At 38.7% G+C, this 26694-nt stretch overlaps 1 protein-coding gene across 4 annotated transcripts in view; it reads left to right on the forward strand.

Annotated features, from left to right (window-relative positions):
- Positions 1-827: 827 nt before the first annotated feature.
- LOC148870003 (SET domain-containing protein) overlaps positions 828-26694 on the forward strand; it is an 85045-nt gene continuing 59178 nt past the window's right edge. For 2 of the 4 annotated variants that reach the window (XR_016107284.1, XM_088970138.1), the window contains exons 1-6: positions 867-1080; positions 2468-2560; positions 5803-5931; positions 6106-6397; positions 6587-6705; positions 21626-21821. Coding sequence is in view for 2 of the 4 variants with exons in the window: in XM_088970138.1 (XP_088826264.1) it covers positions 2489-2560; positions 5803-5931; positions 6106-6397; positions 6587-6705; positions 21626-21821 (808 nt within the window). In the remaining 2 variants the exon portion in view is untranslated. Of the gene's footprint in view, positions 1081-2467; positions 2561-5802; positions 5932-6105; positions 6398-6586; positions 6706-21625; positions 21822-26694 lie in introns of all 4 variants that reach the window. The other 2 variants (XM_088970139.1, XR_016107285.1) reach the window with 2 other exon arrangements.

Genomic DNA, 26694 nt, shown 5'->3' on the forward strand with positions numbered 1-26694 from the left:
TGGCTATTAAGTCAAATGATAGAAAGCGTTAAATTACAAAAATACCAATATGAAATTTTCTTATTTTCTTTTCTTCACCCATTTTCTCTTAACCCTAATTAACACAAAAAATACCTCCATTTTTATGCCTCGATCGTTTCTCGCCAAAAAACACTTTTGTTGCCACGTCGACAAAAAACTCTGTTGCACTATTGTAGGAGAAGGAAAATTTTTTGGTAAGAGTTAGTTAATCATGAATTGATTATCTATATTGCCAAATGTTTTTTGAAATCTATGGAGCACAATCATCACTCTTTCTTTAGATAAACTAATTGTACTAAATGGTCGAGCATGTACTTGGTATGTATAACTTAATATTATATTTAAAAAATTAATTGAATCATAAACCATTCAAATAAATAAGAAAGGTAGTTTGGGGATTTGGAAAACTTAAAACATCCGAATGAAAATTTTCGAAATTAACCAATGGAGTCCAAACAAAAGGGGTATCCATGGCAAAGTGAAATTCCAAGAGATCTTTTATCCCAAATGAAAAGTTTTTTTTTGGTAGAAAACCCAAAGCCCCATTTACTTTTTGGGAAGTTACTTAAGTGTTTCCTAAGAAATACATACTTATTCATGCATAAATCCATATTCTTTTATTTTTAATATAAATAAGAAAATGACCATTTTATCCATAAAAACCTATTGTTTAAAAAGACAATTTTATTCCATTTAATTTTCACTAGTGAGAGTTGCTCATATAGGAAATGGGTGCCCTCGATAAAATTAATCTAAAAAAAGAGGAGAGTCAATGAAATAAAAAATCCCGGACAAGCTTTTCCGCTCTCAAAATAATAAAAAAAGAGAACGGCCCAAGTGACAGCGTCAACTCTGGGAACTGACTGCTATCAGCAAAAAGTGGATTCCTCTACTTCTGCTTTCGCTTCCCACTCACACCAGCACTCGCAGTCCCACTTTGTCATTTTTGTTGTGCAGTGCTAAATGTCATTTGGTTTAACTTAAGGCTTTACTTCTGGTTTTCTTTCATCCTTCACGCTTTAGCTCTGGTTTGAGTTCGATCTCCAATGCCCTACTGAGGTAAAACCTTCTTTCTTCTGCATGTTAATCTTTGCAAATTCGTCTAACTCGAAGCAATTCTGTTATTCTCCATTTGTTAACTCTTTAGGAGATTGGTTCGTGAAGCTGCATATCAATTTTCAATGCCAAACATGTCTAATTCTCAAATCAGAAAATGAAAACCAATCAAAGATAGAAAGAACATTTTGATCAACTTGTATATTGTACTCTTTGTCTGGTCTTTTTTTCTTCCTTTGGTTTGTTATTAGCAGTTATTTTTTCAGTATTAGTGCATAAAAACTTTGTCATTCTCAATCTATTTTGCAATATCTTTGTCCCTTTTCCCTGTTGCGTTGTATTTTGACTCTGTTTTTGTTTACTGGGTCCATTATGACGTGGTTTGTTCCTGGAAACACGCATACAAACACACAAGTGTGGATTTTCTGTTTATGCAATTGCCAAATATCTCAGATTCAGACTTGCTTTTTGACCAGTGTTTCTTACTCCTAAATAGATGAAGTATGGACTCTCCTAAATGGATGAAGTCTCAGTGTCGAACATGCATAATTCCGAAATTCCAAGGATTCTTGAGGGGCAATACTATGTACCATTTTGTTTTTTATCCATCTTTATTTGACATAAATGAGCAACAAACGTGCATGGAAAAATAAAACTTTCTTTTTATAGAAGAAACTTAGACTTCTATAAGCATTTTAGAATTCCAGCGTTAAGAGCTACTTTAATGCTCTTCACTTTTATCTAGATGTGTACTCCATGCTTCTTTTGTCTTGTAGAGTCGGCTCAATTTAAGAAACTTATAAGATATTGTAGTCTCAAATCAAGGAGGAGGGAAATGAAATAAAGAAAGAAGAAGATAGTCTCCTTTAGTTTGTACCTCATACTATTCTCTTCTCCTTTTCTTTTATTGCTTCCTTTTAGGCTGTTAATACCTATGATATAATTTTAACAATCTGATCTTTCGGGGCTCTAGTACATGAGCTTATTCTTGTATTATCAGCTTTATTTTTCTATCAACTTTTTTAACTGTTGTCTCAACAAAAGTAAGTTTTTCATGGAAAATGAGACACAATTTGTTCAAATGTCTCACTGAGGTGAAATATGTGTATCAATCCCTAATTGTGTTGTATTTTGTTTTTCTTTAACTTTTCCCTTTCAGGTAGGGACCATTGTTTTTTAGGCTTGTTTTCTTGGTATCCTTCTGTTTTGATCTTTAATGAATTCTTCATTTTTAAAATGAAATGGAACAATTGATTTCATCATATTACATCATTTCAAGCTGTTTGGGTGGGGTTTATGTACCAATTATGTTGATTTTATTTATTAATTTATTAGTTTTCATACATATGACTTTTAGAATCTGTAGTACTGATTGAACTTCATTTTGCAGCTACTCTTAAATTGCTGGAATATGGAGATTAATGATAGACATTCCTTAGTCCTCAAAATCTCTAAGGATGATCCATTACTTGAAAAAAAGAAGGTGAGCATTTCCTAATGTCAAAAGTTATCTTATTTGTTTTTTTGCATCCAAATTTACTTCACCAAATTGATACATTCTTATGGATATGGCAGTTGAAATCAGACTCATTAGACACTTGGAGTCTAAAGATCACATATTTTGAAGATAATGAAGGAGTCTACATTTTTTCCTTTTTTTTGTCTTTTTCATTCACTTTTACAAGGTCAACTGAGTCATGCTGCAAGTAGTTATTTAGTATAACTTACCATGATCTTTCAACCAGGAAATAATTGGATGTATGATGTGGGACTATGTAGCTTGGTAATTGACAAACTTTCTATCAGTAGTGTAATGACTTAGTGCATGGAAAAAGACTGTTTACATTCACATTCAAAATGTACTCAACAAAAATGAAATTGGCATCACAACAATGTTTAAATGAAGAAAATGAGCATCAAGAAGCTTGCAGGAAATATTGTTTTCTTTTCACTTTTTGATACTTGTTGTTCGGCATATTGAAATGTAACATATCTGGGTCAAGTGCAAGAGGTCAATCAAAAGTTTTCCATGCAGGTGGAGGACATGACAAAAGAAAACGAAACAGTAAAACTAGTTAAGTTAGGCTTGGTTTGGAGATAGATTAATGGTTGGATTTACAAAATACTCATTAAAATCAATTCCAAACTCAGTTATAAGGCCTTTAGCTTTCTATAAAAGAGGATTCACAATTATTAAGGTTGAGTGCAACTCATCATTGGCAGATTTAGTGAAAAACTCAAACTTTAGTATTCCTTACTAGACTCAAGCACGACTTTTTCCGGCTTTATTGCTTAAGATCATATTTAGACATTTATTCAGGAGAGCTGATGAGACTGCTACTTGGATAGACTTACAGCCATTATAGATGGAGATGTAGTATGACCCGAGTTTCTTAGTATGAATTTCAGAAGTACTGCTTTAGATGGGAGCTATATCTAGTTTATATTCAATAAAAACCTTATATTTGGTCGATGAGAATTCTTTTGAAGGTCACTTTTACTATTTGTGTCATGTGGAGAAATGACATTATTCAATCCTTGAGCCCCATTTATTGGAATTTTCACCAAGTGAGAAGTGAGATTGGATCCAAACTTCAGTTTTGTTCATGAAAAGGGGCTTATTTTGGTGCCCCACGAATAGAGGGTAGGGGGGGGGGGGACATGTGGGGACTACTATTCTCTCTCTTTCTCATGTTCTGGATTACTGAGTTGTTTAAGATTTATTTTCTAGATGCATGGTTGATAAAATTCTAAGCAGTAATCTGCAGAGTGCGGCAGATTCGATGGAGCCCATGTCCTATGAGAAATAAAGCCTCATACTTTGGTTTCTTTGGAAAAATAGAAAAAAAAATTTAACAATGGTGTCTTCCCCCGTCAAGTATTATTGTGAGAGCTTTGAACTCTTATAAGGAATCGTTTTTGTGCGTAGCAAATATTAGCAATCCAAATAATTTAAAATCGTAAAGGTCCATTGTCTGGAAGACGCCAAGAGATGGTACTGTCAAAATAAACTTTGATGCATCAAGAAAGGATGATGGGGCTTGTTTGATTGCTTGCATTGCTAGGAACCTTGGTGATGAGCTAGATGCTAAAGCTTATTCAATTGGCATGGCCACTATTAATGTTGCTGAAGCTTGGGCGTCTTGGGAAGCCCATAATGTTGCTTTGAATTTCAGGGACTACCCCATTTGTATTGAAGGTGATTCTCTCCTTGTTATTTCCTGCCTTAAGAAGCTGATTGATGTTCCTTGGAGGCTGAAGACTGTCATTGGTGAATGTTTGAAGCTGGCCGATAGTCTGGAGTGCGGTATCTCCTATGTCCACTAGTTTAGGGAAGTGAACCAAGCTGTGGATTGGATGATGCATCAAGCTATCTCTTCCTCCACCAATCCTCTAAACTTTTGTATTTTTGCTCTTTCCTAGTGCCTTAATGTATATTTATAGAGGTGATGCTTGGGGCAGTGCTATCCCTCATCTTGTGTAGCTCCTAATCTTACCAAAAAAAGAAAAGTTATAAGGTGTCACCTAGGCAACTAGGTGATCTTCAATGCCAAGAAAAGATAGTTTTAGGTGACTAGGCAGGTGCCTAGAAATAAATATATAATATATAATACTTATTAAATAAAAACAAATATAAATATATAATATTTTATTGGTTGGTTTTAGTATTTTATAATAGAGCCTGTTGCATGTTATCATGTTTTTGTTGTGAGGAAAGTAAAAACAAAATTTATCTTTGAGGGTTTCACTTTGACAAAAGAATTGAACAGAGGAAGAGGAGAGGACAAGGGCCCTCCATCGTTCCCCACACAAACTTTATCTTCTTCTTCATTTTGTGCTTTGTTTCCTTCCCTTTTGTTGGTTTAAACAGTGGTTATGCCCCATTTTTTCCCTCTTTCTTTTTGTATCTTTTCCCCAAGCTTTTTGAATCATTTTATTGGACTGAAACAGGGGCTTTGCCCCCTTCTTTTGTTCTTAAATTTCTTGCATTCTTTCAGTCTTTTTTTTTTCTCATCATTGGTGTTTGAAACAGGGGCTCCACCTCTTCTTTTCTTCTTCATATTCTTCTTCTATTTTAGTATATGTTCACCAGCTTTTCTTGGTCTAGAACAGGGGCTCCGTGGCCTCCGCCCCCTACCTTTCTTATTCGTTTTCTTCTTTTATTTTAGTATTTGTTCCCTAGGTTTTCTTGATCTAAAATAGGGGCTCCGCCCCTTCTTCTTATGTTCTTTTCTTTTGTTGGTCTAAAACAGGGGCTACACCCCCTTCAGTTCTTCTTTTAAGTTCTAACTTGTAAGTTGTAACTCTAATATTCTGTTTTGCCTACTTGAAGCAAGACTGCAAGAAACACTAGCACAGAAGTGAGTTCAGAGGTTTGTAGGTTGATACATAAACCGAAAAAAAACCTAGTTCAGAAGGGGAAGAAATCCATCAGCTTCTTATTTTTAAATTCCATCGCCTAGGTGAGGGCTAGACACCTAGGCACCTAGGCGCCCTGTGGTTGCCTAGCCTTGCCTTGGTGCCATGAAAACTATGACTACACTTTGGTGTCTCATGTTGGCATATTATTTTTGTCTTTCTCTTTTTCTGATTCTTGTGAATGTCCAAATATGTAGCTCATTTCTACTTTCCTTTTGTTCATCTTTTAATCCCATAAATCTTTGTGATAGGATGCCATTTAGTTAAATACAGTTAAGTGTTTAATGATGCCTCTTCTTTCAACAGATTTTGATGCATATTAATGGTTCAGAATCTGAAGTTCGGATATACTTCTCAAGTGCCACATGTCCTGGATGGACAAAGATTACACTGCAAGCAGCTCTCCGTTACGCAAGAGTAATACACCTGAATGAGGTAAACTGTGGCTGCTCTGCTCTCTATAGTAGGTCTAGAGGCACAACTAGGTTTCCGTCTTGAGCACTGTTTTTCATGCCAAAGACCAAAATTTGGGTAAATATGCCATCTGATGACTATATAAATGCATTGTATTGTCATCATAATAATGAATGGTGTTCATTGCTGTTTCAGGCAGAACTTTACTTTGGTAGAGGCGATGTACCATTGGACTTCTACAGCACCAGGAATGAGCTGGAGTCTCTTAATTCAATTCTCTCAGTCATTGATACTTTACTCTCAGGTGCTACAAGTAAGAGCAAGGAAGATCTGCAAGACCTAAAGGATGCAACTATAGATCTGATCAGTTCCTTAGGGGACAAGAATGACGAGGAAATAAGAATTGAAAAGTGTAGCTGCAGCACCGTGGAGCTTCTATTACAGTGGGGGAAAAACAATGGAGTTAAAACAAAACTGCAGATTACTTGTATGTTTTCATTTTGTGTTACTTTTTTTTTTTTTTTTTTTCTTGTGACTGAATTCAAGAATCACAGTTTAAATTGGATTTTCAGTTAAGAATAGGCACAATATCCAGTAAAACGAAAGAACAAAGAAGTCTTAGTTGTATGTATGTATTTATTTATTTTATTTATTTCCATGCTCTATTGATATATAGATATTGAAGGAACTGGAAGAGGAGCTGTGGCAATGGAAGATCTGAATATTGGAGACACTGCTTTGGAAATACCCGAATCAATCATCATTTGTGAAGAACTAGTTTATGAAACGGAGATGGTACATTTCAATCTCCAAGCAATGGAATTGCCTACATTTTCTAGATTACCTTTATCTGATCATACTTTAGACCCTTCAATTATGGTTCTTTTATCATAAATTATCCAACTCTGATCCAAGTGTAAGTAATGTAGTCATGAAATGAAAAAGAAAGGTATATGGAATCATAGAAGAAAGCAAATTCAAGCCCTTCATCCAAAGAATAGACCACATGGATGAGAAAGTTTCTATTCGAACCATTAAGAATTGTTATTAAAAGTCTTACAAAGGATTAACATTTGACAATATTTCAATACCAAGATAATTATATGTGTTGGATTGAAGTCTCTTTATGTATGAGTGTTAGGCTGATAAGAGTTCTTATTAGCCTATACTTAAGTTTAAGTTATCCTGTACTGGGCCTGTGTTAATGGGCCTAAGCCTGTTTAGTGTTTTAAGTTGTCTGGGTGTCCTATCACTAATCAGGGGTATTCTAGTAATTCCTTGTATCATTGTACTGCATTCTAATATAAATAACAGTATTGTCGATTGAGCTATTCAGTTCGACATTCACAGTATTTCAAAGGTCTTATTCTCTTCTCTACTACTTCGAATACAGCTCCTAAGCTCACATGGTATCAGAGCATTAACTTCTCCCTGGTTTCAGCCGGCACACTCTCTCTTCTCTTGCTGTCTTTTCATCTTCTTTCTTCTTTTTTGGGTTGCTGCAGTGAAAACTTAGGGTTGTAAGAGAACAAAGCAAGTCCGAACCTAGGGTTTTCCTTGGTTGTAGGGCTCAAGGGAAGTAAGACCCAGAAACAGATGCCCTACTAGGTTATTTCCAGCAAATAGTAGCTATTTGGCTACTAAGAGAGGTCTGTATAGGACAAACCTAGTTGAGGACTGATTTCAACAGTCCTAGCACTAGCCGAAAGGGGGAGAGCTTCTTCTACAGTTGTAGCTTCGAAGCACTAGCAAGACTTGCACAGCACAGTGGTAAAGAGCCCTAATTTCAGGTCGGTTATCAGCCCAGAACCTCTCACTTCATATTGTACCCGAACTGCTTCAGCTCAAGTGAAGTCTACCTAGCGAGCTACCAACACCTGATTGTCCAGCATTGTGAATACTTCGGCCAGCTCTAAACAGAGCCATCTACTCTAATACTGAAGTCAGGATGTCCTCATTATCCGGAGAAGTTTCCTCTAGAGATAACAGACCTGCCGCAAGGTTCTCAAACCTGGAAAACCCTAATCGGCACAACTTGCAGATTACAAGTGTGCTGCTGGATGAGTATAACTTCAGAGAGTGGTCTGTCTCAACAAGACTTTTCATTACATCTCGTGATCTCACAGGCTATTTAGATGGGGACAAGAAGGAACCTGAAGTCGGTAGTCCTGAGCATGCCGTGTGGCGCAAGGAAAATGCCACAATCATGTCTTGGTTGCTGGCCTCCATGACTCCTTGGGTTGCTTGAACTATTCATCATTTCCCTACAACTGCTAAGATTTGGGAAAGGGTATCTAAGACCTACGGCCAGAAGAAGAACAATGCTAGAATCTACAGATTGAACCAAGACATTGCAGCTCTAAGGCAAGGAGATATGACAGTTGCAACATACTTTGCAACTCTGGAAGGCCTTTGGGAAGAGCTTGATCATCACTTGATATTGGATTGGGAAAATGCCAGGGACAAGGAGAGACATGATAAGCAAATTGAAGAGAGCAGAGCCTTCAAGTTTCTAGCTGGCCTAGACCCAGTGTATGAGGGTATAAGGTCACAAATTCTAGGGAGAGATGAATTACTGGAGCTACACCATGTCTATTACTTGGTGAGAAATGAAGAAGTCAGGAGAAAGGAGATGCAAGTTGATTCTCAGACACAGTCAACTGAACTATCTGGAGAACATTCAGCCCTAGTCTCCACTAAGGGAAACAGATATCCAGACAAGAAGTCCCTCAAGTGCACCCACTGTGGTGGCGAGAAACATACAAAAGAAAAATGTTGGGTCCTGTATCCTCATCTGAAGCCAGCTGCATTGAGAAAGGACAAGAGACAACATAAGGGTCATACGACAAGTAGGAATCTTGCCACCAACAACAACAGTGGTGACAACTCACAAAGTACTCCAACAATGTCTTCTTCCTCCATAGGGTAGGTTGCTGACTCCTTTGGAGCTGGTACTTTGGGCTTCACGGCTAGTGAGGTAGGGGTTCTCAGCCGGGCATTAGCCCGTCTAAAAAACAATTCTTTTGCTTCCACCTCTCTCTCTAGATCAGGTATAGTCTCTACCTTTAGTGCAACTAGCTCCATTGATTCCACTTCTTGGGTGATTGATTCCGGAGCAACTGACCATATGACACATATGTCCTCCTTATTCTCTTCATATCATTTGTTGTTTGGTTAGGATAAGATGAGAGTGGCTGATGGGTCTTTCTCCACCATCTCTAGAAAGGGGGTGGTTAACCTAAGCAAGAACCTCTCTCTTAAATCAGTCCTACATGTTCCTAGTCTTACCTTTAATCTTTTGCCTGTTTCAAAGCTTACAAAAAATTTGAACTGCAGTATAACTTTTTTCCCTATTCATTGTGTCTTTCAGGACAGAGTGGTCATGAGTATGGAGGCCTCTACTATTTTGATGCAGACATCGGCTCAGCCCTACAAGCTTCTGCTGCTACTACTCCAGAAAGTGTGGAGTCAATAGCTAAGCTGCACCTGTGGCATGCTCGGCTAGGTCATGTGTCTTTCTCTTCATTAGTAATGTTGTTTCTCAAATTGTTTAAGAGCATTCCAAGTCAGAGTTTAATTTGTGATGTGTGTCAAATGTCAAAACAATGTAGAACAGTGTATCCAACTTCCAGTAATGAAATTCGAGCTCCTTTTGATTTGGTTCATTTTGATGTTTGGGGACCTTCACCCATTGTTTCCATTGATGGCTTCCGTTACTTTATCAGTTTTATTGACCATTATTCTCGGTGCACATGGATTTATCTGTTAAAAGGACGAGATGAAGTACCACAGATAACTATGGCTTTTTGCAAGATGATTGAAACACAATTTGATAAGAAGATTAAGCAACTTCGGTCAGACAATGCTGCTGAATACTTTGAAAAATCCCTGAACTCATTCATGGAAGATGCTGGCATGTTACACCGATCATCCTGTGCTAATACCCCTTAGCAAAATGGAGTTGTTGAGCGCAAGAACAGACATCTATAGGAGACAGCTCGAGCCATACTATTCTAGCACAAAGTGCCCAAGCAATACTGGTCTCAAGCTGTACTCACTGCATCATACCTGATAAATCGGATGCCATCTAAGGTATTGGGTATGAAGACCCCTTTCTCTGTTTTGTGTCCCACTCTTCCAGAATTTCCTCTTCCTCCACGGGTTTTTGGTTGTATATGTTTCATACATGTGAAGGATCCAAAGAAAACCAAGCTGGATCCCAAGGCTACAAAGGGAATATTTTTGGGGTACTCTCCTACACAAAAGGGGTACAAGTGTTATGATTCTGTCTCCAAGAAAAAGTATGTCACCAGAGATGTAGTCTTTTTTGAGTCTCAACCCTATTTTCAGTCTTCTCAGAATCCTTTTCAGGGGGAGACTTGTGGATTGGAAGAGGATTCTCATTCTCCCTCCTTTTTTGTTCCCCTATCTGACTCAGGTCTTCCATCATCTTCCACTACTCCTGGCTGTGACATTCCGGGTCAACCTAGTAAGGCTCCAAATGTGTTAGTAACTCCTCCTGATGCAGCAACTGCTCCTGAAGATTCCAATAGGCAACAAAAGGAGATGCTTACCTACAATAGAAGGAAAAAGGGCTCTCAACCTCATGATTGCAACCAGTTGGACTCAGATCAATCTGTTTCTGCAATTCAAGGTAATTCTGACTCACATACTTCAGATTTGGATCTTCCTATTGCTCTTTGTAAGCCTGTCCATTCTCGTACCACCCGACATCCAATAGCTGATTTTGTTTCTTACTCACAATTATCTCCTGCCTATCACTCCTTTGTGTTTACTCTTTCCTTTGTACGTGTTCCTTCTAGGTACTCAGAGGCAGCATCTGATCCAAGGTGGAAAGAAGCTATGAATGAAGAGATGAAAGCCCTAATGAAAGCAAGAACTTGGGAATTAGTGGACCTGCCAGAGGGGAAGGGCACTGTTAGGTGCAAGTGGGTATTTACAGTAAAGCACAAGGAGGATGGGTCAATCGAGAGGTACAAGGCCAGACTTGTGGCAAAGGGATTTATTCAAAAGGAAGGAATTGACTATAAAGAGTTTACAATAAAACACATGGAGGATGGGTCAATCGAGAGGTACAAGGCCAGACTTGTGGCAAAGGGATTTACTCAAAATGAAGGAATTGACTATAAAGAAACCTTTGCCCCAGTAGCAAAGCTCAACACAATCCGGGTTCTATTGTCACTAGCAGCAAATTTCTCATGGGAACTTCATCAGCTGGATGTGAAGAATGCCTTCCTAAATGGTGATTTTCATGAAGAGGTATTCATGGAACCTCCACTAGGCTATGATGTTGGTAAGTGTAAACTAAGGAAAGCATTATATGGTTTGAAGCAGTCTCCCCGGGCATGGTTCGAGAGACTTTGTATGGCCATGAGGAAAGTGGGGTACACTCAGAGTGGTGCAGATCATACCTTGTTTACAAGGAGATAGGATAGCAAGCTTACGACACTCATTGTTTCTGTGGATGATATGGTGATTACTGGGAATGACTTGGAAGAGATAAAGAGACTGAAGGAGTTCCTAGCTTCAGAATTTGAGATCAAAGACTTGGGAAACCTGAGATATTTTCTTGGGATTGAAGTTGCTAGATCAAGAGAAGGAATCTACATATGTCAGCGGAAATATGTGCTAGATCTCCTAGAGGAAACAAGCATGATGGGATGCAGGCTAGTAGACACTCCAATAGAACAAAACCATGGCCTACAAGAATCAATGGGTGAGGACTACTGTGATAGAGAGAGATACCAAAAATTGGTAGGAAAGCTGATATACTTATCCCTTACTCAGCCAAATATTGCCTATGCAGTGCATGTTGTCAGTCAATTCATGCACTCACCAAAGATCCCTCACATGAGAGCAGCTGAAAGAATTCTCAGGTACTTGAAAACTTGCCCAAGGAAGGGAATTCTATTCAGGAAAAACTGTAAACTTGAAATTAAAGCCTACACTGATGCAAATTGGGCTGGGTTTGTTGGAGACAAAAAATCAACCTCAGGTTACTGTACATTTGTGGGAGGAAACCTGGTCACATGGCACAATAAGAAGCAGAATGTGGTGGCTAGATCAAGTGCAGAAGCAGAATATCGAGCTATGGTCCATGGGATTGCTGAACTCTTATGGCTCAGAACTCTTTTAATGAGCTTGGCATTAAGGCTGAGGGTCCTCTCAGGCTGTATTGTGACAATAAAGCTGCCATCAACATTGCCAACAATCCCGTGCTGCATGACAGGACAAAACATATTGAGATTGATCGACACTTTGTTAGAGAGAGAATTGTCTCTGGAGAACTCTGTGTGCCTTATACTCCATCTGAGATGCAAATTGCGGATGTATTGACTAAAGGGCTGGTAGTAGCAAAGTTTAGGGACATACTTGGCAAGCTAAACATGATTGATATCCATGCTTAGCTTGAGGGGGAGTGTTGGATTGAAGTCTCTTTATGTATGAGTGTTCGGATGATAAGAGTTCTTATTAGCCTATACTTAAGTTTAAGTTATCCTGTACTGGGCCTGTGTTAATGGGCCTAAGCCTGTTTAATGTTTTAAGTTGTCTGGGTATCCCATCACTAATAAGGGGTATTCTAGTAATTCCTTGTATCATTGTACTACATTCTAATATAAATAACAGTATTGTCGACTGAGCTATTCAGTTCGACATTCATAGTATTTTAGAGGTCTTCTTCTCTTCTCTACTACTTCGAATACAACTCCTAAGCTCACAATATGCATGAGTTTACTAATGCTTATTATAAGCATAAAGATTATGGAAAAAAGCTAGGAATTGGGATCTGCTCCTCCTACTGACCTCCCAGCCACATCCCACCGTGTATTGGGAACATCTTCCGTGAACAGTAGGGAATTACGGCTCTACTAGGTATTGGGAATTTTTTTTGATGAATATTGGGAATTTGACCAAGTGAATTACGGCTCTACTAGGGAAGTGGCTTTGGAGATTCCCCTTAGAAGGAGATAGGCTGTGGCACAAGGTCATTTAAAGCATGCATGGCTTAGAGGAGAACGGTTGGGTTGCAAAGCTGGACTCTCACACCTCTTCAAGATCTCCTTGGAAAGCAATAATTGCAGTACTCCCTTCTTTTCTTAGTTCCATCCAATTTGACGTGGGTTGTGGGAATAATTCTTTTTTGGGAGGATCTTTGGGTTGGTGATATGCCCCTTTGCCAACAATTTTCAATTCCTTACTCCCTTTCAAACTATAAGTTCAAACCTATTTCCAATTTTGGTGCAACCTCCCAAAATGAGATTAACTGGGATTTTGGGTCCAGGAAAGGCTTAAGGGACTCTGAATGTGATTCATTCATCTCTTTGTTTGCTTGTATGGAGACTGTGTTCTTGGACCAAAATTCACCTGATGTCAGGGTCTGGGCCCCGTCCCCTGACGGCTTGTTCTCTTGTGTTTCCTTCTTTAACCTATTAATTAACTCCACCTCCGGGGAGATGACCGTCCCAGTGAAAGAAATTTGGTGTAAACCCATCCCACCTAAAGTTCAAGCTCTGCGTTGGGAAGTATTCCTTGGTAAGGTTAACACTCGTGACATGCTACAGAAAAGGAGCCCAATTCTTGCCTATCTCCTCATATGTGTGTTCTTTGTAAGGGTTGTGGAGAATCCATTTCTTATTAATCTCCTGTCCTCTTGTGTTTTATATTTGGGGATATTTTTGTTCTCTATTTGGTTGCAGATGGGTCCCTCCACAAGAATGGTAAGCTTATTCAACTGCAACCTCTTAAGGCTCAAGGAAAAGAGTGGGAAGATCATCTGGAGGACAGTAAGAGCTGCCGTGGTGTGGACAATATGGGAAAAAAGAAATAATAGAATCTTCAATGAAAAGAGTAGATCAAAGGAGGAATTGTTGGAAGCTATCCTAGTCGGATCTGCACACTGGGTAAAAACTTTGGAGACTTTCAGAATCTTTTCTGTCAACAATATTTTCAGATCTTGGCCTGTAGTTACACAAACTGGAAGCCACCCTGAAGAGGTAAGACAGGATTGGAAGGCACCGGCTGAAATTAAATAAAAACGGAACTTTGACGGTAGATCCATGTGTAACCCAGGAAGAGCTGGTATTGGGGGAGTGATTGGAAACTGTCAAGGTTTGGTGGTTGTGATGTATTTGGGCACAGCAGGTTTAGGGGATTCAGTCAAGGCCGAAAACTTGGCACTTCTACAAGGATTGAGATTAGCACAACAGCATGGTCTCAGAAATTTGGAAGTTGAAGGTGATTCACAGTTAGTAATTCATTGGGCAAAGCACCTCAATGAAGCACCATGGAAATACAGACATACACTTGGGGAGATTGATGTGATTGCAAAGAAATTAAATACAAGCTTCAGCTGGGTGAGAACTGCAAATGGGTAGCAGATGCATTCGCTAAACAGGGTGTAAATAGGCAAAGTATTTTCTGGGCATACTAATATGGAATATGATTCAGCAATACCTTGTTGACCTAGTAAGCTTAGAAGCTAGGGATGAAGGGCCAAGTGGTAGGTGAAGATACATGATAGGCTATAGGATTGCCTGACTTATCAAAGGCTGTAGATGGGCCATTGGGTCCGGGAGAACTCGTATTGCAGCTGCTCTCTGAATGAGACAGAAGACAATTAAGCTTGTCTATATCAGCCCCGATAATGCTAAGGCCTTCCCATGACTAGAATTCATGCAAGTAGAAGTAATAGATGAAGCTATCTCTAAACCAGCATCAACAATAGTATTAATCCTCTTCGTTCCTCTAAATTTAGTTGGCATAAAGTATGTATATTATTTCCAGAACTTTTCTTTAGAGTGTTTTTTCTTTTTGTAATAAGTCACATACAATCTCTTCTCCATCAGTCATTTGACCTCCTCTTGATGCACCACTCTACATAGGTTTAGTTGACACCAAAGCAGAGTGATCAGACCCAAAAGTAGGCACCATTGCTGCCTTACCACTCAATCTTCAACAAGAAAGTAAACTATGAAAAAGAGCAAAATCTAAGTATTCAATATGTACTTTTTTTGAAGAATAAAGATAAAATTTATTCTCAATAAAAGAGATACATCAGAGAGGTGATAAGGTATCATCGAGAGAAGAAAAGCAATCTCAAAGACCCTATGAGAGCCCACTACTGACACAACTTACTTACAAAAATGGACACTCAATCAATTCCAAGCTAAGTTCAAGGAAAAACCCCACACAAATCCCCATTAATACATAGACCATCAGCCCAGTAAGAGTAAACAGAGCTACTGATTTTCCCTGGAAACAAGTTGTTATCAGTTAAGAACACTTTCATTCTTTGTCATGTAAAAATTTTCCAATTAGGAGGAAAAAGAAGAATATATATGACCAGTGAGAAGATGGAGGAAGGAGGTTTCTCACCAGCGAGAAGACGGAGGATGACGTTAAGATTGAAGCGAAGAGTTTTGTTTTGGATGAAGTCTGAAAGTAGTGGAGGAAGGTGTCTTTGATTCTTTTATTTTTTTTGAAGAGAAAATAAAAATTTCATTAAACAAAGAGAACTACTACAATATGAGAGGTGACAATATGACGCCTCATAAAAGAAACATATCAGAAATCTAATCTACTACAAACTGATCAACACTACAAGCTTGAATTTCAAGTGCAATCCAATGGCTGTGGAGATTACCTGTGGAGAGAGACAAACTTTGGGCTAAAATGGTGAAAAACATTAATGGGCTTGAGGATAATGGTTGGGATGCTGGTGTACCAACTAGGGCTACTAGAGCTTTCCTTTTTTTTCTTTTTTTCTTTTTTCAGTTTGTCAGAAGGGATCTTTGTTCTGGGAACCATATAAAATTCTAGGAACAATTATGGATGGGGGATCTGTGATGTTTCGGATTTGATCCTTGCCTTTGATGTAATTTTTCTAGACCCTTCCAAATCTGACAGCGGCATCTGGACCTTCTCCCCTTCTGGTGTTTTTTCCTCTGCTTCCTTCTTCAAGGCCTTGATTCAACCTGTTGATAGTTTGGGCTCTCCTTTTCCTATTAAGAGGGTTTGGTGGAAACCTATCCCTCCATATATTTGGATGCTTTTGTTGGAAGGTCATCCTAATTGGTGCTTATCCCCTCATTGGTGTGTTATATGTAAGGGTAATGGAGAAACTTGCTTTCACTTATTAATCTCTGCCCATTTGCTACTTTTATTTGGGAATTGTTTTTTCTCGTTGTTTGGTGTAGGTGGATTCCCCCCTAAGAAAAGGGGAAATGTGTGAGGGCTGTGGTAAGCTGGACCATCTGGGAGAAAAAGGAACTCTAGAGTCTTTTCAGATAATGAAAGAAGCAAAGAGGCAATTATTGAGATCATTATGGTTAGAGTGGTTCATTGGGTGAAGTCTTTGGAGCTTTTTTCTGAATTTTCTTGTAACAACTTGTTGAAAAAATGAAAGGAAGTGGCTAGCTCAGAGTGTCACAAAGGCTATTGCAAGTTCACTTTGGTTTCCTCCAGCCAATGACTATATTCACCTAAATTTTGATGGGAGTAGTGCAGGAAATTTGTCCCTTCTAGTATTGGAGATGTGTTTAGAAATGGTGAAGGAAAGGCAATTGGCCTGTACTTGTGTCCAATTGGGGTGGGCGGCTCACTAAGGGCTGAGATTTTGGCTGTTATGGAGGGAGTGCAGAAGGCAAAAGAATTAAATTTGATAAACTGGTGATAGAAGGTGATTCAAAGTTGGTAGTGGATTGGTTGCAAAAGGAGGTGTAGAGAGAATGGGCCGAATGGCCCATATGATGCTTTTATTTGTTTATGTTTCTGTTTCTTTTGTTAATGGGCCTTTAATGCTTCTTTATGTTATGCTTAATTATGTTAATCGCCCAATTAAGGGCTTCTCTGTAAATACCAAAATTTTGTAAATTATGTTTTAATGAAAAGGATTAGGGGACAGAGAAACATTCAATTGACAATTCTCCCAAAACCCTATGCCGCCAACTTCTTCTCTCCTCTTCTGTTCTCTTTGTTACTGATATTTAATACTTTTTCACAACTTTTAAATCAGTCCTCTCGTTCCTTTGGATTGTTTTTCTTCTTGTTATCAGAGTGGGCTCTCTTTCTCCTTTTTTTTTTTTTTCTTCTTTTTTCTCATACACAGTGTGTATGGAGAGTTGAATCAAATGAGTCATTTTAGAAACTTTTCAATCCAGTTGTTAGTGGATTTTTGGAGAAAAGGATGCTGTCTTGGTCATCATTCTGACAGTCCCTAGAGTTTTTTGCCCAAAACCCTAATCAACTGGAGAGTTCTGTTTGTGGGCCCCACATTGAGCTTCACCTTGGCACTCAGTGATTGAGGGGGTTCTTTCTCTTTTTCTTCAAGATCGATCCAAGTCTTGTGGTGCTTTGTGAAGCCTACAGGGAGCGGCTGCTGTTTTCTGATTTCTCCCGGGTTCCGGGTGAGACGTAGTCGGCAGATTCGACTTCATAGAGGTTGGTACTTGGTGTCTGCTTTTTTTTTCCTGTCTTTCTTGCTTATCATTTGAAGCTGTTTGAAGTTCTTTTGGAGTTGTTTGAGGAAGATGGATACCTCGGGAGTTGAAAATAAGTGTGGGGCTGAATCCGGACAAGTTCCGGGAGCTCCTGTAGACTCACTGTTGGCTGTGACCACAATCAAGCTCGATTGAACCAACTATCTAGCATGGTCACATTCAGTAAAAATTCATATTTGTAGTAGAGGCAAGTGGGGGTATTTCTCCGGGAGCAAGAAAGCACCTCCGAAAGATGACCCATCTTATGAAAAATGGATGCAAGAGAATTATACCGTCATTGGATGGTTAGTGAACTCAACGCAACCACAAATCAGTCAACATTATTTATGGATGAATTCAGCCAAGGAAATATGGGATAGTGTGGCTGAAACTTACTCACAAAAACTGAATGTGGCCAGGGCATATAAGTTAAAGAGTGACGTAAATAATTTAAGATAGGGGTGAGACCTTTAGTCGTTTACTTCTCAATGCTGAAATCTCTGTGGCAAGAGATAGACCTAATGGAAATTGTTGTCTGGGAAAGCACTAATGATGCTGAGACATACAAGAAATTAGTTGAGAGAAATAGGGTATTTGAATTCTTGACAGGGCTGAATCCCGAGTTCGACATTACCAGACAAAATATCTTAGCCAAGGATAATGTATTTTTGTCTCAGGCCTATGCCATGGTGAGTAGTAAAGAGAGAAGGAGGCTGGTCCAGGTTCAAGGGACCATCCTGAGTGACCATTTTGCTAATATGGGGCTGAAATCGAAGGTGACTACAGGTAGTTCTGGTGGTTTAGGAAAAAGGGAAGTTGTATGTGAGCACTACAAGAAACCCATATATACAAAAGATAAATGTTGGAAACTGCATTCGGAACTCCTTCCACCTCGTTTTCAAAAGAAGGCTGATAATGGGAAGTCAGGAAGTGTCAACACAACCACAGTTTCAGATAATGACAGGTGCTTAACAGAAGGATTTCTAATGAGCAGTTAGCAGTTACGAAAGTAGAATACGAGAAGTATGGGAGGATGATCAGTCACCTTGAGAGTGCAACCTCCTCCTCCAACCCTCTGCGCAATCCAACTACTTCTGCATTTGCACATTCAGGTATGCGTGTTACTACCAATCATGCAACTATCTCAGGTAATCGTAGGATCCCTTGGATTATTGATTCTGGTGCTTCTAATCATATGACCAGCCTTTCCACTTCGTTTATTTCTTATTGTTGAGTTGGTCCGAGTTGTTTTTTATTTAGTTAGGAAGTTGTTGGGCTTTAGGCCCATTAGTTTATGTTTTTTTAAGTTGTGACTGTTCAGCTATATTAGTAGCCGCCCTACTAAGGGCATCCTTGTAATATCTCATCCTTTAAGCTAAGTATAAATATAATGAGAGGTAGGCGGCTAGGGTTAATTTTACAATCTTGGTTGACTTCCTATTCTTTTCTTCTTCTCCTTTCTTCTCTACTACTGAAATCTTCATCTTCCCCCTCTTTCCTTTCACAAGAAACTCGACTAAATCTGCAATTAGTGATTTCTACTTGGTATCAAAGCGAATCGAAGGTTCCTTGAAGTTGTTCTCTCATGCAGCCCTAGATCAGCCGATTGCATGGTGATTTAAGAGGCTGATCCAAGCTCTCAGGTAAGCCCTGTTTTTGGAATTTTTTGGTGGATCTGTGTGCCCTATAGCTGGTCTAGGGTTTCTCATCAAAATCAGGAAAAACTGGAGAAAGGGGAAGAGTCCTGTTTCTGTTGGACTCTTTAATTTTGACGTAGGAAGTGGCGCCCTAATTTTTTAAGGTTCCTTGGAGTTTTTTGTAAGGGGCGATTCAAGTCCTGCCTGATTTGGAGGCTTCTAGAGAGAGTGGTTGCCTCCTCTCTCTTCTCCCGTCCCACTTAAAAGGAATCTTTTGTGGGAAGAAAGTCTAGGACACCGGAAAAGTGTTGGTTCTAAAAAGTGTTTTGTTTGATCTTGTTGCAAATTTCAGTTATTTTCTTTACATTTTTTGAGAAGCATGGAGGGCCACGGAGTTGAAAATAAGCTCGAGAGTGAAATAGGACCAGTGGGAGGAGGTGCTGGAGACCCTTTCGGGGTTGGGACCATTACTACAGTTAGGTTGGATGGTGCAAATTACTTAGTATGGTCATAATCTGCAAAGATTGCCATTGGTGCTCGTGGGAAATTAGGGTATATCACTGGTGAAGAGGTGAAACCCGAAACTAGCAACTCTCGGTGGGTACAGGAGAATTATATGGTGATGACTTGGTTGTGTAATTCCATGTTGCCCCATTAAGTAAAAATTTTTTTTATGGGCAAATACAACTAAGGAAATATGGGATGGGGTTGCGAAAACCTATTCATAGAGGGAGAATGTTGCTAGGGCTTATCAGTTGAGAAATCAGATTATTTCTACAAGGCAGGGAGATAGACTTGTTGCAGCCTATTTTTCAGCCCTTAAAACCCTATAGCAGGAGATTGACCATTTAGAGACATTTGCTTGGGAAACCACTAAGGATGCAGCTACCTATCAGAAACATCTAGAGAAGTATAGGGTGTTTGAATTTCTTGCTGGCCTTAATCCTGATTATGATATTGCACGACAACACCTTCTTTCCAGGGATAGTGTTACTCTCTCTCAGGCATATGCCTTTGTGTCAGGGGAGGGGTGCAGGAGAGATGTGATGATGAAAAACCTTATTCCTGATCAGTTTGCCATGGTAAGTGCTGTGAAACCTAAACAAAGTGGAGATCGGGGTGGTAGTGAAATCAAGAAGATAAAAGAGATTTGATCTGTGACTACTGTAAGAAGCCTAAACACACAAGAGATACTTGTTGGAAGTTTCACCCACATCTTGAGAGGTAAGGGCCGAACTTGAGAGGTATGGGCTACTTCTGTACCAGCGGGATACAGCCAATTCCAGTTCAGTCGCAAGCGGACAGCTAGGTACAGGTGGCACTGGTGGAGTCCACTGTACTTCCTTTGCTCACACAGGTAGTTCACACATCACTACAAATTATGTTTCTACTTCAGGTAAGGAGGGACCTCCTTGGATTATAGATTCTGGAGCCTTAGAGCACATGACCCAGAGCTCTACTATTTTTTCAACTTACCAACTCTGTTATGGCAGAAATAGGGTCTCCACAGCTGATGGATCCCATGTTCCTATTGCTGCGAAGGGATCTGTCAAGATTAGTGATTCTATTTCTCTACCCTTTGTGTTTCATGTTCCCAGATTGAGCACTAATTTGTTATCTGTTAGTACTTTGACTAAGAACCTGAACTGCTTAGTAATTTTTTTTCCTGGTCATTGTATTTTGCAGGATCTGGATGCAAAGAGGACGATTGGGAGTGGTTGTGAAGTGAATGGAATCTACCTCCTAGATGTACTTCCTCCTCATCAGAGTCATCATGTCAGCAGTGATACCACCATCCCAGTGATGAGGATGGTGCCTCTTTGCTATTGCTTGGTGCCTGTGGTAACATGGTTCTCGTTTTGGTGACTCCCAAGAGGAAGATATTGAGGCTTCTTCATACTCCTCCATGTCAAGTCAACAAGGTGAGTGAGAAAGGGATGGAAGGAGAGACAGATGAGCACTTCTGGAAGCTCTCTTGCCTCACTGAAAGCACCCAATTTGTAAGTTCTTGGACTTGAGTAGAAATCTGGCCAATTTGTCTATCTGTGTTGGATATGCCTTCCTCCAAGTCTTGCATCGAGGGAGCTTTCCTTTGCAAGCTTTGAATGGAGCTTCCTTTGGTAGTGTGCCCTCCACATCTAGAAGCCATTATAGCTCTAATACCAGATGGTGCGGCCATAGTCCCTAAACGAAGGAAGACTCACAAAAGACAACCAACGGCAATGTAAACACTGCAACAACTGTAGGGTTCATTACTGGTATGTCCAGATCATGCAATCTTGGTTGGATAGATAACTGAACTATGATAGCTGGATACCCATACAAAGGTATCTATATTGTGTTGGACACTTTGGTTTTTAGTGAAAATTCTATATCAAACACATGGTGTAGCTATGTCCTTAATATATCTGGGTAAATAACTAAATAACCTAATTCAATGGTTCCAAAATCAAGTAAAATGGGCAGGTTTTGATCCTTTAAATTTAGGCCACAAATAGTGTAATGGATCTAATATTTCTCTCTGATTTTAAGTTGGGGCCAACATTACTTTGAAATCATCTCATTTGTATCCTACTTCAGGAGATTCACTCTGGATGCCAAAGATCTAGTAACATGGTGAACCACCATATCTTCTCTTTGCAGTTTCATGTATTAAAAGAAATTGATGGCATATCTGCTGAGACTATGTTGCTGTTGTGGAGCATGAATGAGAGGTACAACCCTGATTCAAAATTCAAGATCTACTTTGAGACATTGCCAGAATCATTTAATACAGGTATTCCATATCTATGTTGTATGCTCTCTTTGCAACATTTGGTTGCCTCTCAGAATGCTTTTGTAACTAATAAGTGTACATGAACTAATTCACTCCTTTTCTTCTTGGCAAGGATTTAACATTTGTTACTTTCATAAAATCAGTGTAATATTTTTTTTCTTTGCAAATTCTCCATGGCTTACAAATGGCATGTTTTCTCAATAAGCTGGAAATCCTCATCCTCATCCTCATCATCAAACCATTAGTTGTCTTGGCAAATCGTAACAAAAAAAATCCTCTTGTTGCCATTCCACTCTACATAGGAAACAAAACTCTGTTAAAGGGAGTTTCCTGTTATTTTTGAACTATTTCAACAGATGTCCTTTTGGCCTAATGCTTGTCCTTTAGAAGCCTTCAATTTACACTAAAGTTATCATTCTCATGCAATTATTTGTCTTATTTTAGCCCTCTTAATATTTTCTAGTGCATATCTTTTTGACTTTTATCCAAGATCAATATTTCAAATCAAACTTTTTTCCCCCTCCCTGCTTTTACTAGACATCCTTGACAAGGATTTAGGACAGATTTGTAGTGGATCTCTAGTATTAAAGTTGAACAGATCCCACAGAGGTCATGGTTTTAGGGTTTGTAAGGTTCAGTACTTCAACAGTAGCACATTAGGACCATGTTTCACATTTTAGCTATATTTGATGACATTCACTGAAGTCTTGCCATTTTGTTAGATGGCATGAAGCATACATAATTGCTTTTTTCCTTGTATAATCTATATACAATGGATATATAGACATCCTTGACAAGGATTTAGAACACATTTGTAGTGGATCTCTAGTATTAAAGTTGAACAAATCCCAAGGTTTTGTAAGGTTCAGTACTTCAACTGGAGCACGTTAGGACCATGTTTCACATTTCAGCAATATTTGATGACATTCACTGAAATCTTGCCATTTTGCCAGATGTCATGAAACATACATAATTGCTTTTTTCCTTGTATAATCTATACATAATGGATATTTCAAATGGCAATGATCAACTAAATTCTAAATATTCATGGTTTAAGTTTTCAAACATTGCCAATATATCACAGATATTTAGCTAAAATAAGTTGAAGTTCTTGGAAATTATTTTTTAAAAGAAAATGGATTACTATTGTCAATTTGATTTATTATTCACTATAACTCATAAAAGAAAAGGACGTTTAATTAGAAAAGGGGTTCTTATTCTAGTAAACACATGTAATAGCAAAAAAGGCAGAAACCAAAATATTGCAACTTGGCAAGTGAATGAAATATGTTGAGAAGAGAAAATGACATTATCAAAATAAAAAAAAAAAAAGACAAAAGAGACAGATAAACAGATAGGCAGACAGACAGAGAGATTGGTGACTTATTGAATTTTATTAGAAACTGACATGGTTGGGCAAAATATTTTAATTGTGTTGATGTGCAATACCATGGCCATAATACTCATGATAGATATGATTTTGAGTTACTTAAGAACTTTGTGGTATTGAAATCTACTATCAAGGAAGAAGATCAAAATAGAAGAGCTGTACTTGATTATTCATGTTTTATATGCATATTTTGTATAATTTCCAATTCTGAAGACATGTTTTTTCCCTGATGGTAATGAATAAATGCATCAATTGATTGGTATATCTATTTAAGTCACCTAATCTTCTCTTATTTAATATACAAAGTTGTTTCTCATGGTTTTGTTGAGTATTAAATATACAATTATACTTCTTTTAACAATCCCTAAACTTTCATTAACAAACTCCATGTTTATAGTAATCTTTTGTAAGTTTTCTACATTTTCCATTGTAAGATGTCCATCAATATTGAAACTGTGAACCATGGTTGGGATAAGATTTGATTATTTGGAATGGAACTTATGACTTTAGTTGCTAGCATTGTTTACACAGAGGATAAAGTAAGAAAACTATCTGGCAATATGAGAAACTTTAGAAAGGAAATGCAAAATCAGTGAAACCAAGGAACTGAAGGGAATTAGAGTGAATGGCCCAAAAGGATTTTTAGGGGAAAGGTTTTTAAAGTGGGTGTCTAGCTGAATTTTGATTTATCTCAAGAGAATTAATGTTGTGTTTGGATTAGGGTTAATATGGAATTTGTGGCAGAACTAGAATTGCCAATTCCTATCTCCCACACAGTATGGTTTCATTTGGCTAAGGGGGATTTTAAGTGTTTGGATTCCACATCCTTTTTTCAGAGCTCAGCATAGAGGGGGCGGTAGTCATTTTAACACTTGGTGGTCTGATGCCATCAAACCCTTTTTTTTTTATTAGAAATTGATTGTTTTATTAATTTAGAAAAGAATGGTATATAAACATGAGTATACTGTGCATCCCATAGAAGCACTACCAAAGCTACCCCTAAGCACTTTCCTATATGCTGTTACAAGTTACTCTCTTGGGAGCTCATGCAACAACATAGAGCCTTTGTTGCTCCTTATCTTGCCAATTTGTTTGCCAAATGCCAACCTGGTCATTGACCTATATGTCAATGTGAAAGATATATTAGTCTCCTTTGCCAGCCTTATACCTTCCTTGCTGCTTTCCTATATATGCAGTGCAAGAACCTACGTTGCTCTCCTTACACTATCCCGCTACTATTTGGGAGTCCCCTTCTGCCAATACATTAGTATATGTAAAGACTTTGCCAACCTTAGATCTTGCATGATAGCCATTGAGTCTATCTTTATGGAGTTACTCACTTTAATAGGACATAAAAATAGTGCTAAAATATTGCTTTTGAAGCCCTTGAACAGGCCACCTATGCTACATATCCCTAGATTGCCCAAACTGTAGCCATCAAAGTTCATCTTGATTGAGTTTGCAGTTGGAGGGGTCTAAGTTTAAAGTGATCCTTCTAACAAATGAAATTTTAGCCACGGATAGAAAGTATCAGTAGAGTCATCACCATAGTTTTGAGTAATCCCTTTTTCTACAAATCTAGCCTTAAGTGTCTCAATAGAACCATTTGGTTGTACTTTGTAGTGTATGCCTATCTACAACCAACGAGTTTCTTACTAGGGGGAAGAGGAACTGACTCCCAACTATCATTCAAATGCAGGGCTGGAATTTCCTCTTCCATAGATGCCTTCCACCTAGAGTCAGTCATGGCCTCCTATAAGGAATAGAAATGTCTGATAAGTCTGAAATAAAGGAACTAAAAGAGATAAAGAGGTGTATGAAACAGAATTATTGATAGGATGAGCAGTGCAAGAACACTTACCCTTTTGATGAGCGATGGAATATGAAGATTAGAGGAAACAGATCCATCAGATGCTTCAGCAGATGATGTTGGAGCTTGAGTAGGACAGTGCTGTGTGTAAACCTGTACAGATGGCTTTGGAGGTAACTTAGGGGAGGAAGGAGGCTCAACAAAAATAGGAATAAGAAGAGGTGAATTAGAGGTAGGTCCAATGGTGCACAAGTAGAAGGTAAAAAATAGGTACTTGTGGAGATTTTGTGACCTCATGTACTTTCTTTTTGCATTCTGGTAATTGTACATATGAAAATAAAAGAGGTTCTCTGAGGTGGGGGCCCATTCATTCTTGACACTCCTAATTTCTATTTTTAGCTTTTTCATTGTTACAGCTAGGAAAGTTTTCTTTTTGATAGGTAAAGAAACTTATTAACAGCAAGGATCAACATTACAAGCACCCAGGGAGAGGTGTGAGATTCCCCTCATCCTACAGCAATAAAGAAAAAACAGAAAATCAAATTACAATTGAGCCCAGAATAAGTGATCCCGAATAACCTCTAGCTTGGCTAACAAGTCTGCCATTCCATTGGCTGATCTCCTTTGCCATTGATACACCACTGAACAACCAGTGACAAGCCATTTAACCTTCTTAAGCTCATTCCTAAATTTCCAAGTGACAATCTCTGGATTTTGTAGCCAGCCCATTACTATCTTGGAGTCTCCTTCCACAATTAATCTGTTGAAATTCAACTCCCTTGCTAACTGTAAACCTTGGACAACTGCTAACAAAATTAAGCTTTAAAAACTCATTCACAGGAGGCGTCCAAGACACTACAGTCATCCTCCTTCTAGACGAGCTAGCAGCCACTTCACCCCAATTCCTCCACAAGTCATCAAAAGAAAATTGACAAAAAGAGTCCAAGCCTCCAAGATTTTCACTCAATGTATCACAATTGCCAAAATGCACTCCTTCACAACTTCTACACTCCTCTCCTTCACAAGGAAAATCCTTGCATTCTGTTCTTCCTACATAGTCCACAACACTGCTGCCCTTGTGACCTCCAAAGGATTCTTCACCTCTTCTTAGGCCACTGAAAAATGTGTGGCTCAAACAAACCTCTGACTTCTGTTGGTATAGTCCACCTGCTTCCAAAGAAAGAAAAGAAACAATCCCAAATTTCCCTAGCAAAGGGACAAGACACAAAAAGATGGTAATAATTCTCTCTGTTATCCTTGCACAAGATGCACCAATTAGGGGACAAACAAAGATATCGTCTCCTTTTCTTCAAAATATCCATAGTATTAATTTTCCCATGGAAGACTTCCCAACAAAAGGCGCAAATGTTAGGGGGGATGAGATTGCACCAAAACTCCTTGAAGGGAATAGGAAGAGCCTGGGCTGGAATACAAAGAGAGTTGAAAAGCGGGGCACAAGTGAAGAAACCTCTTGGGTGTGGAATCCAAACGCGTTTATCAGGCACAAAGCATAGTTTTCAAGGTGCCAAGGCAAGGCTAGGCGACAGGGGGCACCTTGTCGCCTAGTCGCCTAGGTGATGGATTTTTTTAAGTAAAAACATGTATCCTAGGGTAGTTTCCTAGGTTCCATAATCATATTTCCTTAATAAATATCCATAATTTTCATAAGAAAG

Source organism: Nelumbo lutea, chromosome 2 (genome assembly GCF_056320005.1).
Source record: "Nelumbo lutea isolate HS-2025 chromosome 2, American lotus-T2T, whole genome shotgun sequence".
In the NCBI taxonomy this organism is placed as follows: Eukaryota; Viridiplantae; Streptophyta; class Magnoliopsida; order Proteales; family Nelumbonaceae; genus Nelumbo; species Nelumbo lutea.